At 54.2% G+C, this 17,102-nt stretch overlaps 4 protein-coding genes across 4 annotated transcripts; 2 read left to right on the top strand and 2 right to left on the bottom strand.

The window, feature by feature from the left end:
* Window positions 1-2,002: 2,002 nt before the first annotated feature.
* On the top strand, window positions 2,003-5,656 carry MONBRDRAFT_23729 (uncharacterized protein; the record flags this gene model as incomplete). The annotated part of the gene is made up of 10 exons (XM_001744000.1): window positions 2,003-2,089; window positions 2,208-2,879; window positions 2,970-4,043; window positions 4,147-4,278; window positions 4,363-4,452; window positions 4,550-4,672; window positions 4,779-4,854; window positions 5,004-5,078; window positions 5,225-5,454; window positions 5,561-5,656. 10 exons carry the CDS (start codon window positions 2,003-2,005, stop codon window positions 5,654-5,656), a joined length of 2,655 nt encoding a protein of 884 aa, XP_001744052.1.
* Window positions 5,657-6,400: 744 nt separating this feature from the next.
* MONBRDRAFT_23728 (uncharacterized protein) lies at window positions 6,401-10,706 on the bottom strand (the record flags this gene model as incomplete). Its single annotated transcript, XM_001743756.1, has 21 exons — window positions 6,401-6,430; window positions 6,540-6,624; window positions 6,709-6,785; window positions 6,890-7,015; window positions 7,133-7,256; window positions 7,452-7,563; window positions 7,641-7,765; window positions 7,872-7,969; window positions 8,274-8,339; window positions 8,451-8,512; window positions 8,623-8,684; window positions 8,767-8,846; window positions 8,948-9,006; window positions 9,165-9,228; window positions 9,302-9,394; window positions 9,456-9,566; window positions 9,696-9,788; window positions 9,901-10,140; window positions 10,274-10,384; window positions 10,474-10,519; window positions 10,603-10,706. 21 exons carry the CDS (start codon window positions 10,704-10,706, stop codon window positions 6,401-6,403), a joined length of 1,968 nt encoding a protein of 655 aa, XP_001743808.1.
* Window positions 10,707-11,504: 798 nt separating this feature from the next.
* On the top strand, window positions 11,505-13,830 carry MONBRDRAFT_6569 (uncharacterized protein; the record flags this gene model as incomplete). The annotated part of the gene is made up of 2 exons (XM_001743999.1): window positions 11,505-12,024; window positions 12,131-13,830. The coding sequence occupies 2 exons, from the start codon at window positions 11,505-11,507 to the stop codon at window positions 13,828-13,830; spliced, it is 2,220 nt and encodes a 739-aa protein (XP_001744051.1).
* A 194-nt stretch (window positions 13,831-14,024) lies between these two features.
* Window positions 14,025-16,649, bottom strand: MONBRDRAFT_6568 (uncharacterized protein; the record flags this gene model as incomplete). The annotated part of the gene is made up of 1 exon (XM_001743755.1): window positions 14,025-16,649. One exon carries the CDS (start codon window positions 16,647-16,649, stop codon window positions 14,025-14,027), a length of 2,625 nt encoding a protein of 874 aa, XP_001743807.1.
* Between the last annotated feature and the right edge of the window lie 453 nt (window positions 16,650-17,102).

Raw genomic sequence — 17,102 nt, 5'->3', positions numbered from 1 at the left:
GGGGGGGGGGGGGCGCTCCGCACACCCTGCGGTTGGCTGAATACGTGCTGACAGGGGACTAGGGGCGGTGTATTCTGCTACCTTGGGCGGGCGAGAAGAGTAGGAGGCCACTAAGCAGGGCCATCAAGAGACCAGCGGCATCACGCCGGGACGCGGATGGCGCATGGCACTGGAGCACACCTTTGGCTCTTTTCTTTCAATCATTCTGCTACCACATGAATGTTTTTCTCGTCGTCTGACAATACAATTCTATCTGACATCATGAACAAAGATTTTTCAGACCCTCTTGAGATGATGTGTTAGTCATGGGTCGCTCGATCTGCTGATACGGAAACGCGACACACCATGCCCCATAGATGCTCAGGTCCCACGGCACAATTCTTTTTGCCATGTTACGTCTGGCCGCGCATGGCATTATTTGGTCGTATAAGATGTTTTTGTCGCGTTGCTGTGTCGCCACCCTCCCGCCTGCCTTTGTGTTTCCCATGGGCGCACAGGCTGGGCGTCAAGTTTGGGTTTGGGTCGCGCAGAGCCAAGCCAAAAGAGGTTTACAGAGGTTTTACCATTTTGGGTACGAAACAACCCAGCCAATCCATAAGACCTTTGTTCGCGATACCTTATACACCCTCCACGAGTACTGGCTGATGGTCCTCTTATGCCCGCTGCAGCATAGCATAGCATGGAGCGTGGTAAAGCTTTACTAAGAGGCAACGAGACAAAGATTCTTTTGTTCTTTTGCATCGGTTGATGGTACATCTTTCTTTCTCTGAAGATCAATGGTGGGGGTACGTGTCCCTCTGTGATCCATTCTCAACGACAGACTTTCTCTTCATCTCTACAACACTTTTGTTCCTTCTCTATTATCACCTTGAACTTACCGAAACCCCGTTCCCCCACCTCACCCAAGTCTCTCATCCACACCCGTCCCTACCCCCTCCCTCTTCCTCCCCTGCTCTCCTACCCCACATCTCTTCCCCCTCCACCCCTCTCCCTCTCCGAGCGTGCAACAACAACAACAAGGGCAATCTCCACCTTGTCGTTGTTCCCGCTCGTTCCCGCGCTCGCGGCACCGCCGGCACACGCATCATCGGCACCCCGGCATCGGCACCCCGGCACCGGACATTGAATTGCAAACCCCCCGGAGATACTGGCTCAGGCCAATCACCCAAACACACACACATACACACACACGCTCCCTCTCTCTCCTTCTCTCTCCTTCTCTCTCTCTCAGTCGAGGACGCCTGCCGATATCACGCCGTTTGTTGGTCCGTCTCTGCTCTCTTGTGACAAGAGACCAACACCCACATTCAGCTGGTGGGTCTGCCCTTTGCGCTACCCGCGCGCCCCGCCCGCGCGCCTCTGCTTCTGCTGCTTCTCCTCCTCCTCCTTCTCCTTCTCCCTCTCCTTCTTCTGCTTCTTCTCCTACTTCTGCTTCTGCATCTGCTCCTTGATTGCCTTGGTGCATCCATCCGGTCTGGCTGCCGACGGGGGAAACAAGAAGCACAAGACAAGAAAAAAAAGACATGGCGCTACCCTTTGGCCCCCTCGCTTCCTTCCCCTTCCCCTTCCTTCCCCTGCCTTCCCCTTCCTTCCCCTTCCCCTGCCCACCTTCTTCTCGCTCTGGCTCTTTCTCTCACTCTCTTACCGTGCCCGATTTGCTTGCGTATGCGCGTGTGGGGTTGATGCTGCAGGGCTTGTAGACGCCACACCTCAAGTCACTCAACCCTGGGCACACCCCTCGTGCCAACCTTTGGCCCGGGTTGCGTCCTCGTTCTCGCGGCGGTCCCTCCCTCCCGGATACAGTCGCTCATCATCATATTATTGCCCTCGGGCCAACCGCGCGCCTTGCCGAAGCTTGCCTGCCTGTGCACTCCGTTGAGGCAAACTTCCCAGCCCGACTACACATGCTCGCACCGCTTCCGCCAAGACATTGTGCCATTGGAGTTGCGACACAATGCCCAACGACAACGCTGCTTGAATGGGTTTCCTCAGCACGATCGTCATGGTGTTTCACTCTGGCATCGTCCTGTGTTTTTGTCTCTTCACCCTGCGCTTGGCCTCGGGCCATGCAGCCAGCACTTGGGACCAGGTGCGTCGCGCAAACAGACCCCGTGCTATCCCACCACGCCATTTACCGCATGACATAAACTTGCACGGGCTTCCCCCCTTTCTCTCACACACTCTTTCGCATACTTTTTCGTCGGCAGACAAATCGACCCTGCCAAGCACTGAACGTCCTCGATGGAGCCCCTGCCCTGCCCACCCAAGCCGATGCTGTCAATGCGTTCCAAGATTACCAGATAGATATCACAGCCAGCACTCCAGCTGGCCCGGGCGAAGATGATGACGAAGATGATGACGAAGATGAGGACGAAGATGAGGACGAAGATGAGGACGAAGATGAGGACGAAGATGACGATGAAGCAGGGACAGAGGTATCTGCCAGCATCGCCACTTGGACCTGGCCATTTTCCAACGTCACAACACTCAACAACACACTCAACTTTGTCATCAATCGCCGCGGCACGACCATTATCAACCTCGAACCCTTGTCTTCCGCCGAAGCTGTCATCATCACCATCATCCACAATGGCGCCTCTGCCGTCGTGCTGAATGCCCCCTGTTCCGTGCACTTGGACACGGTCCTCATTCATTTTGCCGCCCAGGCAGGCGTTGAAGTGACGCTTAATCTCGGTCGTAACCGCACCCTCCACTCCATGATTTTTTGCGACAACTCGCCCGCACGGGATCAAATCAATGCCTTGAGCTTGACTGGAACACACGTGTCCCGGCTTCACGTGGACGTAGCCGATCGAGCTAAAATCGAAAACCGCCTTGCCCTGGCCTCAATTGATGTTTTCCAAGCTTTTGCCGGGAAGGTACGCTCCGATGTGCCTTCGCTTTCAGGTGGTCACGGCTTGCCCCATACTTGAATCCTCACGTAATTCTACCCTGCCCCATGACGATAGAGCTCAAAGTTAGAAACCCTGGTAGTTTTCGAGGCGTGCGCCTCCCTCGGTGACGTTGTCTTGGACCTGACCAAGACTGACATGCGCCTCGTATTTGCAAACGTCAGCCAAATTCTTTCCTTCTCAGCCGTGGCACGCGACCTTCGCGTCAACAGCCATGACTTTGTGGGCAGTCGATCCCACGTTATGATCAATGGATATGAATTTGATATACCCACGACATCAGAAGTAGCCAGCAACCTACTTCCGCAGGCTCAGCCAAGCTTGGATCCGAGCCGCATCTGTGATGTGAACATGACCGCCGTCCCTACCACCACCACCGCCGCCGCCGCCGCCATCATCACTACACCCACCACTACACCAACTACCACACCCACCACCTCTACGACCACACCCACTACCACAGCAACTACCACACCCACCACCTCCACGACCACACCCACTACCACAGCAACTACCACACCCACCACCTCCACGACCCCACCCACTACCACAGCCAACGGCGATGGATCTCGCTCAGGAGCGGCTGCTTTTCAACGCGCCGTGTTGGCTTCCACCGTCTCCTCCGTAGTTGTGCTCATTGCCTTTGGCGCCGCTCTGCTCCTCATGCTGTCCCGCAAGCGCCGCCAACATAACGATGATTCTGAAAGCCAGCCGCCGACGCGCATGTCAAAGCTCACGACGCATAGTGCCAGTGCTGCAAGCCACACCGACAGCAATGAATCCTTGCCCAATTACAGCGACTCGGAGATGATGGCTGCCTCGGCTGGCGCCCAGTCCGATGCCGCCCTTCTCTCCCCGCCCCGCTTCAATGGCGACCCGGCCCTGATGTTTCAGGCCAATCACTTGCTTGAGACGTTGGCTAGTCCTGATGTTTGGGCTGCAGCCCTCCTGCAAGCCATTGCCTTCCATGATGACGTAGAGTTTGCCCATGCCCTCAGCCTGGCTCGACACTCAACAGCGCCTCGTCTAAACGATCTCCAACCCCTTCATTGGGCTCTGCTTCACCAAAACGCACATTGTCTTCCCGCCCTGGTCTCAGCTGGCGCTCATATTAACAGCCCCGACGTCGAGGTATGTGAGACTATGGCCGGCCGTTTTCCACTTTGTCCTTCGCGCCGGTTCCGTGGACCGGCACAGTTTTTGATGGCCACCCCCCACTTCCCGTTGTCCTCAGGGTTACACGCCTTTGCACTTGGCAATTAACCTGCAAGACCTGGATGGCTGCGGCACCCTGCTGCTGCTCGGTGCGAATGTCAATGACACCAACTCACGGCACCAAACCCCGCTCCATCTCGCCTGCATGCTGGTACGCGCCGTTCCCTTTTATTACAAACGCGACTGTGTCATCATCTTCTACTCATTGACGCGGTCCGGACGTTGCGCCATGTAGCACAACGAACGACTTTGTGCCTTGCTTGTCGAGCGGGGAGCTGATCCCAATTTGACCGACTGGCAATCTAGGACTCCTCTTCACTGGGCGGTGCGTTGGTGCATTGGCTAGAAGCTGAGCCAATGTGCACTTTGTGTCTTTGTGCTGCCTTTGCTGCTTTGCTCATGTGACGTTGTCTTTGGTGCAGGCGGCTACAAACGCCGAGGCATGCTGTGGTGTACTTTTGGGCTCGGAGCAATTGGACCTGCGTATCACTGACGAGCGCGATAACACTAGCCTTATGCTAGCCATTCGGGAAGATAACCCATCTGTATGTTCATCATTGTCAACCTTGTCTCATGGTGCACCGCCTTGCCGGCTCATCATGACTCTGTCCGCCTTGCTACCCCTCATCCTTATTTTCCTTGGACTTTTAGGTTGTCAAGATGATTCTCAATTCTGCACAGCACCGTGGCTGTCTCAATTCTCTCCTCATCACACCGACCGTCGATGGTACGTCGCCACCCGACTGGGTTTTACCGTGGCATATGTGAACTGTGCCCATCATCCTGTGAACAGTGCCCATAACTTTGTGAAATGTGCCTGTAACCTTGAACTGTGCCTATAATCTTACCCACGGTCCATGCCTCGATCATTTGCAGGCCAGTTACCAATTGCTCTGGCCACAACTGTGGGAGCTGATCAATCAATGGTGGTTCTCAAGCAGTTTATGAGCAGTACGTCTCAGGCTCATACTCGCGTTCAAGCTTCCCAGTGCTGCAAATTGCGCGCGCGCGCGCGCTGTGTCCCGATATCACTGAAGCAGCGCCCTCACTCCCCTTTCCTCTGATCCCCTCTTGCTCGCTCGGCCCAAACTACTCAGCGACGGATGCCACCGCAAGTGGAAATAGTACCGTCCCCATTCTATCTGCTGATAGCCCGGAAAGCATGAACAGTGCTGGATCAACAAGCGGTGCTGATACCTGCCACTCAGTTGAGCATGACAAGGACGATGACGCGCGACCGCGCTCTAAAACCAAGGAGTGGCGACGTCAATACATGCAACGCTACCGTGCGCAACAAAACCTAAGAGGCCAGGCCTATGATGAAGAGGTGGGTTGATCGTCTGGCCGCCTGGCCATCACCGGCGCTGCTTTCTCGGCATGATTTTCGCATCACCTCATTTGCTGTCTGGCACACCGCGCGCTCGCTGCGATAGATCGATGTCCTCGAGGCTCAGCGTGCCGAGTACGCCAAGGCCATGGAGGCCATGCGTGCTGACATTTTGGCACTTCAAACTGCACTCTGCTTTTAAGCAGCATCACAAGACGCTGGCATAGGCTTTGCTCTTGGAACGTTTGGGCTGTTCCTTGTCTCAAGCCTGCCTGGTCGAGACTTTGCTTTTGCTTTGTTTTGATTTTTGTTTTTTTGGCCTCACCGCTTTTTTTTTTTTCGGTTGTGGAATCATTTGATGCCACCTGTTCATGTCGTGCGCTTTAATCGTGTGCCTTTGAGTGTCCCTCGGGCAGCGGCGCTGGAACGTCGCATTGAAGTTGCTCGTGCCGTCAGCCACGTGCTGTGATGACTGGCATTGCGACATCAGTCCTTTTGCTATTTTCTTCTCTCTGTGTCGAGAGTGCAGCCCATGCAATTTGGTCGTGTAACCTCGCTCATGTGTTCAGTGCTACTCTAATATAGACCTTTGTAATCTGATCTGATCTGTGTTTCCTTTTATTTTATTGTTGCTGCTTTCTGTGATCAAAGTCGATTTGCCTTTGATTTTTACTTGTTGGCACTCCCCTCGTGTCACTTGGGTGTTCTCATGTGTGTATGTGCTAGCGCCAGTTCTGCGCCAATGTTGCGAAGCACCGTCTTGCCATGCAAGATCCATCGTAGTTCTGGGTTTTTGTGTGTTGGTTGCGTTTGTCACAACCCGAAGAATTTCATGATCACCAACAATTAGTTTTGACAAACTCGAGATATTCTCATTCGCTGTTTCCTCGCTTGTCAAGATGAAAAGCTCAGCCATTTGACCACAACACCTGCAGCGCAGCCGAACTTAGGCGTGCACATGCGTCGTTGCCCTCGCCTATAACAGTTGATGCATGTGGAGCATGAATGACGGTCGTCTTACGGGCAGAGTGGTGCAGGATCGTGAACATGTAAGGTGGCCATGTAAGATGCCCCGGTGGACGCACCTGAATCTGATCGTAGTGAGCCAAGAGCTCTGCAAAGGGTAGACCGCTACCAATGTTGCCGCCCTTGCTCTTGTCCTTGTTGGCACTATGAAGAGGTGCAGCGCGACATGAGGTCTGATAACCCGGAAAGAGTTGTGCTCACAGATCAACGCGCGTCGAAGCCACGGACCGATCCAAATCCCCCAGCGTGCTTGCAACCACTGGCATAACCTCTAAGCGAGTCTTGAGCGTCATAAAGGCCGTTGACTGCTCAAATAGGGGACGATTGGGAGCCAAAATCGAATGGATTGAGTAACAGCATCATATTGGCGTGCAGGAGGGGGTGGCAGGGGGCTGGGATCTTGGCTCACCTGGGGCAACAGCATCAGTAGGCCATAAAGACACTTGATCAAGTAGCTGTAAGTGTGCGGCTCAAGCAGTTGCAGGCGCAAATATGTAAAGATTGGAGACTCAAGGAGTTGCACCAGCTTATCGACCTGGGTACACGTTCACGCCAGTCAAATGTGGCGGTACCACGGTGGCCCAAGATGAGAACCCCTTGCCTTGTTACAAGCATGATCAATGTGGTGAAATGGACCCAGGTTGAGACGTACCTCCACAAGGAAGGAAACAGTGGGCGGAGCCTGGCCGCACTTGGCCAGCACGTCACAGGCATGATCGTACACTTGGCCCAGCAAACAGAGGGAGAGGGTTGACACGGGACTAAAGCACCAGCACCTACCGATGCCACAAAGAAGAAAGTGAAAACAAGTTTGGAATGAACAACGAGGTGGGCTGAGGTTATGGTGAATATGGTCGATCCGCGCCTGCTTTCGCAGAAGCAGGATGCACCAAGCACATGCGGGCAACAGCAGACGGTGGACTTGCCGATAGAGGTCGCAAAAGAGTGCCTTGCTTTCAGGTGTTGCTAACTGGCGAATCGCAAGACGAAGCTCCGAGAGCTCGGTTGCCGTCAACAAGATGACGTTCAAATGTTGCACCATCACCGGTGCAAACTCAGGATCAGCCGAAGACAAAACGCTGCCTGCACAGCCAAAGAAAGATCGGCATCAGCCCGCACAACTTTGTGTAGCCAACCGCATTCGTAATGGTTTTACGTACCAGCCAAGCTTCGGTACACGCGCTCGGCACCAAGGAAGCGACAAAATGTGCGAATGATGTAGGCACCTCGCTGTGCCAGCAGGGTGCGATCTGTATCAAACAGCTTCAGGATGTTGGCCATGGTGCTGCAAGCGCAGCGCGTGAGGCCAACTTGAAGCAAACGCACGCGAGAGACGCAGCACGAGCAGTCGGCATAAATACCCCTCTACAGGAACGACAGTGTTGACGCACCCTTCAAAGAAAAGCTGTGCGGCATCTGTACAATCCTCTGCGTCATCGTCATCAGATGACGACATTTCCGCAAAAACTTCCAAATCCAAGTCGATGACCTACACAGGCAAAAGAGCCCACAACAAGCCGCCGACAGGGATGAGAAGGGGGGAGAAGAAACCAGAAGAGAGCAGCCATGACAGAAGGAAACTCAAGAAGACTCGAGCGTTGAGTCAAGAAACGAGGATGCAACAAAGCGGGGTGCGCCGCTTGCCTTGTCGGCCTTGACATTCAACACGGAGAGCAGCGGCCCCATCAACAATTCGACGTGATCATACATCTATAAAATGGGCCGGCACACTTGCAATAAGAGGATTCTAGGTCAACCGAGTTGTGAAATTTAAGCCGGGCCCTGCAGCCAACCTGGCGGTGCATCTTTTCGCGAAGCATAAGAAGCCAACGCAAGGCGGCAAGTCGCGTATCCACAGCCTGGTCAAGTGAACGAGAGCCAGGAAATGAGCGTCACGCTGTGGTAAAGAGCTACCATGTCGAGTAACCATCGGGGCACGACGAGCACCAGGATGGTAGACCAGGACTCACCTCGATGGCCAATTGCCCAACCAACACAGTCAAAGTCTTATCAAAATTAAAGGCCGCAAGTTCTTTGAGAAGCGAGTGCAAGGAAAATGAGGCAAATCAGACCTTGACCCAAGAAGGCTGGTGGTAAGTGTTATCCAAACATAGAATGTCATTGAGAGAAGGCGCAAAGCACCTTCGGATGAGCTGTCAGCTACTAGACGCAACAACCCTTGATTGACGGTTTGCGAGAGTTCCCTACAACACATCGCATGAGCGGATAGGCAGCAGAGGCTGATACGGGCAAGTCTGTTGCATGGGTACGCATGGGTCCACTCACTTGAGGGCCGTGTCTACTGCATCGCTCATGGCTGGCAGAATGGATTGCAGCAAATCAGCCACCGCGGGAAGCAGTGCATGCTGAAAAGAGAGACAGACAGACAAATTGTGACATTGAGTTTGGCAGGACTTGAATGACCAGGACAAAATGAGAATCGGATGAGCAGTTGACAATCACAAACCTTGTACAGTTCCAAGAACTCGCGAACCCAGGAGATGGCGGTCCGTTTAATGAGCGAGTCTACATCGGCCCAGCACACCCCAAAAATGCAGACCTTGAGTCGGTGTTACGCCTTCCAGCTCTCGGGAAAACCGTTTGCTGATGTCAAATCGGCAAACACCACACCCAGGCACTTTTGGCAAGCAACCACGGCTCGAGGACAAAAGAGAGAGACGTACGCTCAGATGAGCAGTAGTGGGTGGCGATGGAGATGAGCTCGCGGGTGTTGAGGTGCGTAGCCGACTGTGGGCACAAGGCGCGATGTAAGCCGGTACAGTACCGGACTGTCCATTGTCGACACATGCAAGAGTCTCACCGGCAAAGCTTTGAGAAACTCCTTGCAGACGATCAAGCAGAGGCGATTAATCTCCTGACATGAGGCAACCAAATAAGTAAGCAAATGATCTGGCTTGTTTTTGCACCAAAATGCGGCCACAGGAGCCCAATTACGGAATGGCGGGCAAACTGACGGCAGTGGGCTCCTCCAAAATCTCAAAGAGGCCAGAGAGAAACTTTGGCAACTCAGAGATGAGGTCCAGGTCGGGAACGGCATTTAAAATTTGCAGCCATGATACCAAAAACTACGCGGGTGGCACCACAAGAGGAGCATTATTCACGGGCCTTGATACTTGCACGCGGTGCAGGCGCATAGCAGCTTCACGCCACACAACAGAAACAGAAGTCAAGGGGAGAGGTTAGGCGAGACTTACTCTCCGCGCCCGAGGATCGGTCGTGCGAATGCGGTCGCGCAGCAAGGGAACAAAGGACTCCACGTCCACTTGACCGTGCTCAGTCACCAGATCCTAGGTAGCAATGAGTGACATGAATAACGGATGATGTTTCGCCTCATGTCTAAAATCGGCACGATGCAAGTATCGGCACGCGCCAAAGCAATAAAAAGGCAAGGCGGCAGACCTTGAGCGTGCGATCCAAGGGCTCAATGCCGTTGCGGACGTTGGGGTCGGAATCAGCAGCCAATTTGCACAGGGCATCAAAGAGACGGTTGAAAAAAGGCAAAACATTACCACGGGCCGTGCGCGCGATGTTGAGCATGGCTTCGCAGGCAAAGTAACGGACACGCGCATCTTCATCGGTCATGCCAGTGAGAACGGGTGGGACGACCTCCTGCATGAACTCACGACTGCAGCCCAAAACCTGGCGTTGGCCGAGCAGGCAACACAAACGGAATCAGAACACATGACAAGCTAGTCACTGGCCCATGCACGGAGGCCAAGGCATGCATGGAGGCCAAGACCCTCAACAAAAATGGCCAACATGAAGGACCCACCTGCTTGACGGCCATGGTCACGGCTGCAAAGGCAATGAGAGCGCCCTTGCGAGCATTGACATTGGTTTTGATAAAATACTTCTTGCGCAGATGCGCTAGAATGGCGGCCACCTATGCCACCACGCGTATTGGGGATGCGGCAATGAGCAGGACCAAGGTGGGTGCTTGGTTTCACGACAGGGATCGCAGTCAGAGCGGACCTTGGCCTCGTTCTGCGGCGACTGCTGGAGCAAGTCTTTGATGTACCTATGGCCACCCAGAAAGTCATTTTAGTCTGGAAGAAGCTGACACGATGAAGGGCCACAAACACCAAAAGCAAGCAAGCTCACTTTTCCAACTCTACCGCCGCCGTTTTGCGTTTCTCATAGAGCTTGTCCGTCAGCAGACGAGCCATGTGCGGCGGCAAGATGTCTTCCTCGCCATTGCCCGCCATCTTTGCTGGTGTGTCAGTGTAGCCCGCCTGCGGCTGCCAAGTGGTCCAGTCCGTCGAGCCAACCGATTGAGAATCCAAAGGTCACTCCCAATCCCACACCAGCTCGCAAACAGGCTCCCATCCAGAACCAGAACGACGACCACCGAGCTGCCGACCACCGAGCTGCCGACCACCGAGCGACCCACCGACCAACGATCCGTCTGCAAAAAAAATCAAACGAGTCGTGAAAGAGAATGGAGCGACCAAGTATCTTTTTCAGAGACAGCGCTATACTCTCTATTTTCAGAAACGGCGAATCAGACACAAATCCAGAGACTGGCTTGAGCACAGATTGCTTCCCAGAGACAAAGAGTTTACCGAATATATTAAAATTAGAGAGGCACAAGTCCAAAACAGAAGAGGGAAAGTGACACAATCAATTCTTAAAAACACGAAGGCAGTCAGAAACAACTTTTTTCCTTGTGAAGTTAACGTTACGTGACACTTATACTTTGTTGATGTTTTACACACACACACACACACACACACACACACACACACACACACACACACACACACACACACACGCACACACACACACACACACGCACACACACACACGCCGTCAGTGAGGGACGCGACCGTGCAGGTGAAGGACGGATCGCGCGATGCCTTGGCATAAACGGGAGGAGGAGGAGGAGGAGGAGGGTGTGTGATTGCGTTTGTGTTGAGGTGGATCCCTGTTAACCCTTGGTTTGTGTTGCGCGTCGGGTGTAGTCGAGTCTGACACCAACGGTCGATTGAGACACCAAAAGAAGGATGACCACTACCCGCGCGCTGGCCCTGGTGGTGCTCTCGTGCTGGGCGTGTTTGGGGTTGGATGTCTCAAAGACTGACCCTGCAGGGCAGGCCGCTGCGGCCCTGGTGCAACAGATGACGTTGGCAGAAAAGATAGGCATGGTGCACGGAAATCAAAGCGCAGCCGATCCAGTTCAAGCCGGCTATGTTGGCTTCTCTCTTGGCGTGCCGCGCCTCGGTGTACCAGGCATCACCATGAACGACGGGCCCCAGGGCTTCCGTGGCCCACCTGGCACATCCACCCAATTCCCCTCGGGCATGACGGTCCGTGATCGCTTTTACCAATACCCGCACGAAACCGCCCAAGCCCACGGCGCGCCCTCGTGCTCACTGACAGACTCAACCCTGCCTCAGGTCGGGATGGCTTTTGATACTGAACTCATGTATGAATTTGGCGCCGCCATGGGCCGCGAATTTGCTGGCAAGGGCTGCTTTGTGCAGTTTGGCCCTGGCTTGAACATTCACCGGCTTCCCTGGGGCGGTGCGTGGCTCAGCACGACAACCCATGTCTTTTCCCGATCTCGCAGACATGTCTCAAATTTTGCCCTACAAACTGACGGCGCCCCCTCCCCCTTGACCCCGCGCAGGGCGCAACTTTGAGTATTGCTCCGGCGAAGACCCATTTCTGGGCCAAACCCTAGCCCGTGCTGTTGTTCAAGGCATTCAGGATCAGGGCATCATCGCCAACCCAAAGCACTTTATCAACAACAACCAAGAAACCGATCGCCATGCCGTCTCCGAAAACGTCGATGAGCGCACGGAAATGGAAATCTACCTGCCCCCCTTTGAAGGTGCTGCTCAAGCAGGGGCTCTCTCTGCCATGTGTGGCAACAACCGCGTCAACCAAGCCTTTGCCTGTGCCAACAATCACACCATTAACATGCTCTTTCGTGAGTTGGCGGGTTTCAAAGGTTGGATGCTCTCCGACTATCAAGGCACCCAATCCACCGTTGCCTCGGCCCTAGGGGGCCTAGATCAGCAAATGCCAGGATGCAGTCATCCCAATGCCACAAACCCGCTCAATTGTGCTTCCGATAGCATCCGCCCAAATTATTTTGGGGAGCCTCTGGAAGAAGCCGTGCGCAACGGCAGCGTGCCAGAAGCTGTCCTTGATGCCAAAGTTACTCGCATCATCCGCTCCCTAATCGTGTCTGGTGCGTTCAACCGCACGCGCGACCCTGACCAGACAGCCAGTACCAATGTCACAAACGGCCAGCAGCGTGAGGTGGCGCATCGCCTTGCGTTGCGCGCGGCGACTCTGCTTCGCAACCAGGATCACCAGCTACCCATCACCTCCAACCACCGTGTGGCGGTTCTGGGCACAGCAGGACACGATCGCCCCATTACTGGCGGATTTGGCTCGGGTGCGGTCACACCCTCGCGCATTGTTACCGTGCTTGACGGCCTGCGTCATGCCGGCGTCAACGTCTCGTACGCCAATGGCACAGATGTGCACCACGCACGGGCGCTTGCCCAAACCGCCGACATTGCCGTCCTCGTGCTGGCCACCCTATCTGGCGAGAATCAGGATCGAGCAACGCTTGATCTTGACCAGGCAGAGCTGGTCGAGCAAATCGCTCAAGTCCAGCCCCATCTCATCGTTGTAGCCGCTGCCCCTGGCGCCTTTGTTGCGCCATGGATCAACGCCACGACCGCGCTCGTGCACATGGGCTACCCAGGACAGGAAATGGGCGGTGCTGTCGCTGACCTCTTACTGCAGTCTGCAACTTGCATTTCGCAGGGCTGCCCAAGCGGGCATCTCACATTTACCATGCCCAACCGCTTCAACGAAACCAACATGACGATGCTACAATTCCCCGGCCTGGACCATGAATCAAACTACACCGAGCGCTTGCAGGTGGGCTATCGCTGGTACAACCAGCACCACTTGCTCCCGCTCTTCCCGTTTGGGCATGGTCTGTCCTATACGTCATGGGGCTTTGAAGCTCTGGGCATTGGGTGCAATGAGCAACTCGAATGCGCCGCCTCCGTCACCGTGTCCAACATTGGCCCGGACACCGGGCGCGCGGTAGTGCAACTGTACTTGACATATCCCGCTGCGGGCTTGGGCCAGGACGAGCCGCCGCGCCAGCTTCGTGGATATAACACCTCCTTGATCAGCCCAGGGTCACGGACACAGATTCAATTCCCCTTGAACGCACGTGCCTTTAGTGCCTGGGACGTTGGTGCTCGAGCCTGGACCGTCCAAGATGGTATATTCCTGCTAGAAGTCGGCTTGTCCGTCGCCGATATCCGAGCCACGACATCCATCATGGTGGCCCGCTGATTATCTTTGTCATGTTCCGCTGGCCTGACTGATTGTATTGCCTGGGTTTCTGACAAATATATTTACGTGACACTCAATTGATTTTTTTTTTTTTAATGTTGTTGACAGTCAAACAGAGCAGGAACCACGATTCACGCGCACTGACGCGATGAACAGAAGAAACCCACGCCGCCAGGAAGGACTAAACCCAGCGCTCACATGAAGAAATCGTCCTCAGACATGGCATTCTGCTCAGGCATGGCATTCTGCTGTAGGACACGATCCGAACGCTTGGCCAAACCAACAAACTCGCGGAAAATTCGGTGCTTGTCAACGCACCCATGTTCATAGGACAAGCACCCAACGACGATGAGTGCGTAACGTGCACGAGAACATGCCACGTTCAGGCGGCGCTCGTCATGGAGGAAACCAAGGGTTTTGTAGCCCGTTCGTGCGTGGCAGCGCACAGGGGACAAGATGACCACATCGGCCTCTGAGCCTTGAGCAGCGTCTACGGTCTTGACCTCGATGCGCATGTTGTACAGCTCGGCCCCCCTTTTAATTTCATCAAACAGGAGCGTTTCCAAAACGTGAACTTGAGCCTTGTAAAATGTGATCACGTCGACTGTCGCCGAAGGCTCGGCTGGGGCTTCTTCCGAGGTAGATGGGTCTGAGGCGAGTCTTTGCGCTGAGGCGACGCGACTCAAAATTCTCGTCAACTGCTCCTTCACTGCCAGAGCCTCCCTCAGGTTCAAATAGGAGGTACGCGCGACGCCGACCAAAGCTTCTTTGCACAGCCGTTGCATCCAGTTTGGTTGGCTGATCTCACCAAGCTCCTCCACCGTCAGTTCCTGGTGATCACCATCGCTATGAGTGACTTCGTAGCGCAAGCCCTCAAAGTATTCTAGCCCAGGTTTGCACACGCGTGAGTACACGCTTTCGTGTGGATGCAAGCAACCACCATAAAAGTTCTCGGACACAAAATCGCTGATCGCTGGATGCGACCGATACTGCTGCGTCAGCATGTGGACGCCAGCCTGTCCCAAACACTTCTCCATGCGGGCAAACGGGGGAAGAGGGTCTTGGGCGTTGTCGGAGCGCAGCCGAGTGAAGGGAGGAAGCTGTTTCGTGTCACCGACCATGAGAACAAACTTTGGCAAGAAGAAAGAGAGGGTGGGCAGGCGGCATTCAGGAATGGTGCCAGCTTCATCGCAAAAAATACACTTGATGCGTCTGCGCAGGTGCATCATTCGCTTGCTGGTCAGTAAAGGTTGCACTGAGTCCAGCGTGGCGACGACAATCTTGGCAGTCCTATAGAGACGCTGCTCCACTTGCCGCAAAGCCTTTTCCAGGTAGTCGAGCATCTTCTTGTGCCTGGCTGGACTCTGCGGTTTCTGAAACTCGTGGAGAAAATACTTGACAAACGAGTCTCGACTTTGATGGCTTTGCATCAAGCAGTGGAACTGCAATGGACCCAGTCGATCGGCATTGCGCTCCGTTCCCAGAACAAGGACTTCTTCATCCGTGAAGGTTTCGTCTTCAACAAGACGTCGGAGTACATTCTCGCAAGCTTTGTTCTGAACGGCAATGATCAATGTGGCATGGGATTGAGGACTGCGCACTGTAGAGGGTGTGAAAGCCGCTTCAGAGCAACGGTTGATCGCGCGAGAAAGGAGGGTGCTCTTGCCCGTGCCTGGTGGACCTTGCACCACTTCTAGCTCATGCCGAAGATCTGCCACGACTTGTGCGCTGACATCTTGGCTTGGATCCGCCACCATGGCGCTGGGTTGTGGTTGCAGTTGAGGGCACAACTCACGTCGTTGTGGTCGGCAAAATACACCGAGCCAGTGCTTCAGGGCTGCAACTTCCTCGTCCACGACTTCCTCAACCCGTCTTGTCAGATACTCACGTGCCACATCAAGCAAAGAGAGGGTCGTGAGCATGGTTGCTAGTGAAAACAGCTTGCGTACGCGTGAGGGAGGCATGTTCATGACACTGGGATCGACAAAGGCTCCTTGGGCGGAGGCTTCTTTGACGCTGGGGCCCACGCTGGGGCCCACGCAACACGGCAGTTGCAGGGTCGCTTTTGGGTGAAGCAGGCATTTCAATGTGCTTGTCGCCTCAACAGCGTCTGCAAGATCATCACCGGGGGCTTTGGGAACTCCACCGGCAGCATCAGGGCTCGCAGCAGCAGCAAAAATGTCTTCAGCCGATGTTGAAGCCACGGATTCATCTTGGCTCGTTCCGAGTCGATCAAGTTCCTCCAATTCATCCTCAGACGCAGATTCCATCGAACCCCTGGAAGAAGCCTCGCGACAAGGGCAATTCACGTACGGCTGTTTGGACAGGCAAAGACGGCCCTTCCAAATAAACAGAGTGCTTCGAAAGTCGCTCAGCTCTTGCTGCAGGTCGTCGTCGCTCAAAGTCTTGCCTTTGGGGCACACGCGATGAATCAGCAGCCCCTCTTTGATGTCATCATCACTGTAAGGATTGGCTTCAATCTCAAACTCTGGTTCCTTGGCCAAGTTGCCTAAAGCACAAAACTCTTCGGCAGTCTCGCGGACGAGAATGTTTTGACATAGTTCGAGGCACTCCTCAGATGTTGTATCGTCCTTGACGCGCCAAGACCTGGGCAACTGTCTTGCAGCTCGAGCTGGCTGTTTTGCAGCTTGCCTGGCTTGAGATACAAGCTCATCCAAAAGTTCTGTGAGCACGCTTGACTCCACATGCTTTGCCTTGAGCAATTGATCGGCAAGAGTGATTCTTGGCAAGGTCATACGGTCCTCAAAGTCCGAAAGATAACCAATGGGGGGGCCATCCGGCGTTGGGCTGATCGACATGGCGGACATTCTCGTTTTCACTGGCGGTTTCAAGTCCGGGCGAAAGAAAAATGCACTTTTGCCCTCCACCAAACCACCACAATGTCACATCGCCGAACTTGAAAAAGCTATTTTTATCCGATTCTTCTTTTGATAGGTTAATGGCTCCATTTTTGCTTTCAACAAAAGGTCAACAGAAATCGACGTCTTCTCCAGTTGCATTTTCTAACAGTCGCCCTTTGGTTGTCGCAATCTTCCACCATATCTCGCTGTGGGTGAACAATAACCTGCGTGGGGTTCAGTCGGAAAATCATTGACGTTTGGCGGTTGTCGGACTGGAACCTTACAAGAAGTCACGTCACGCGTTGATGGCCCTCAAAACATGATGCGACCCAGATTCTCATGAGAAATCCCCACGCAAAATCAGAGAAGCGCCACGCTATCGCTTCTTTCTTGTGAGCAAGAGCTTAACAT

The sequence above is a fragment of the Monosiga brevicollis genome, genomic scaffold, assembly GCF_000002865.3.
Source record: "Monosiga brevicollis MX1 MONBRscaffold_4 genomic scaffold, whole genome shotgun sequence".
Classification (NCBI taxonomy): Eukaryota; class Choanoflagellata; order Craspedida; family Salpingoecidae; genus Monosiga; species Monosiga brevicollis.
Note: the sequence above shows the minus strand (reverse complement) of the source record. Positions and strands in the feature narration are given on the sequence as shown.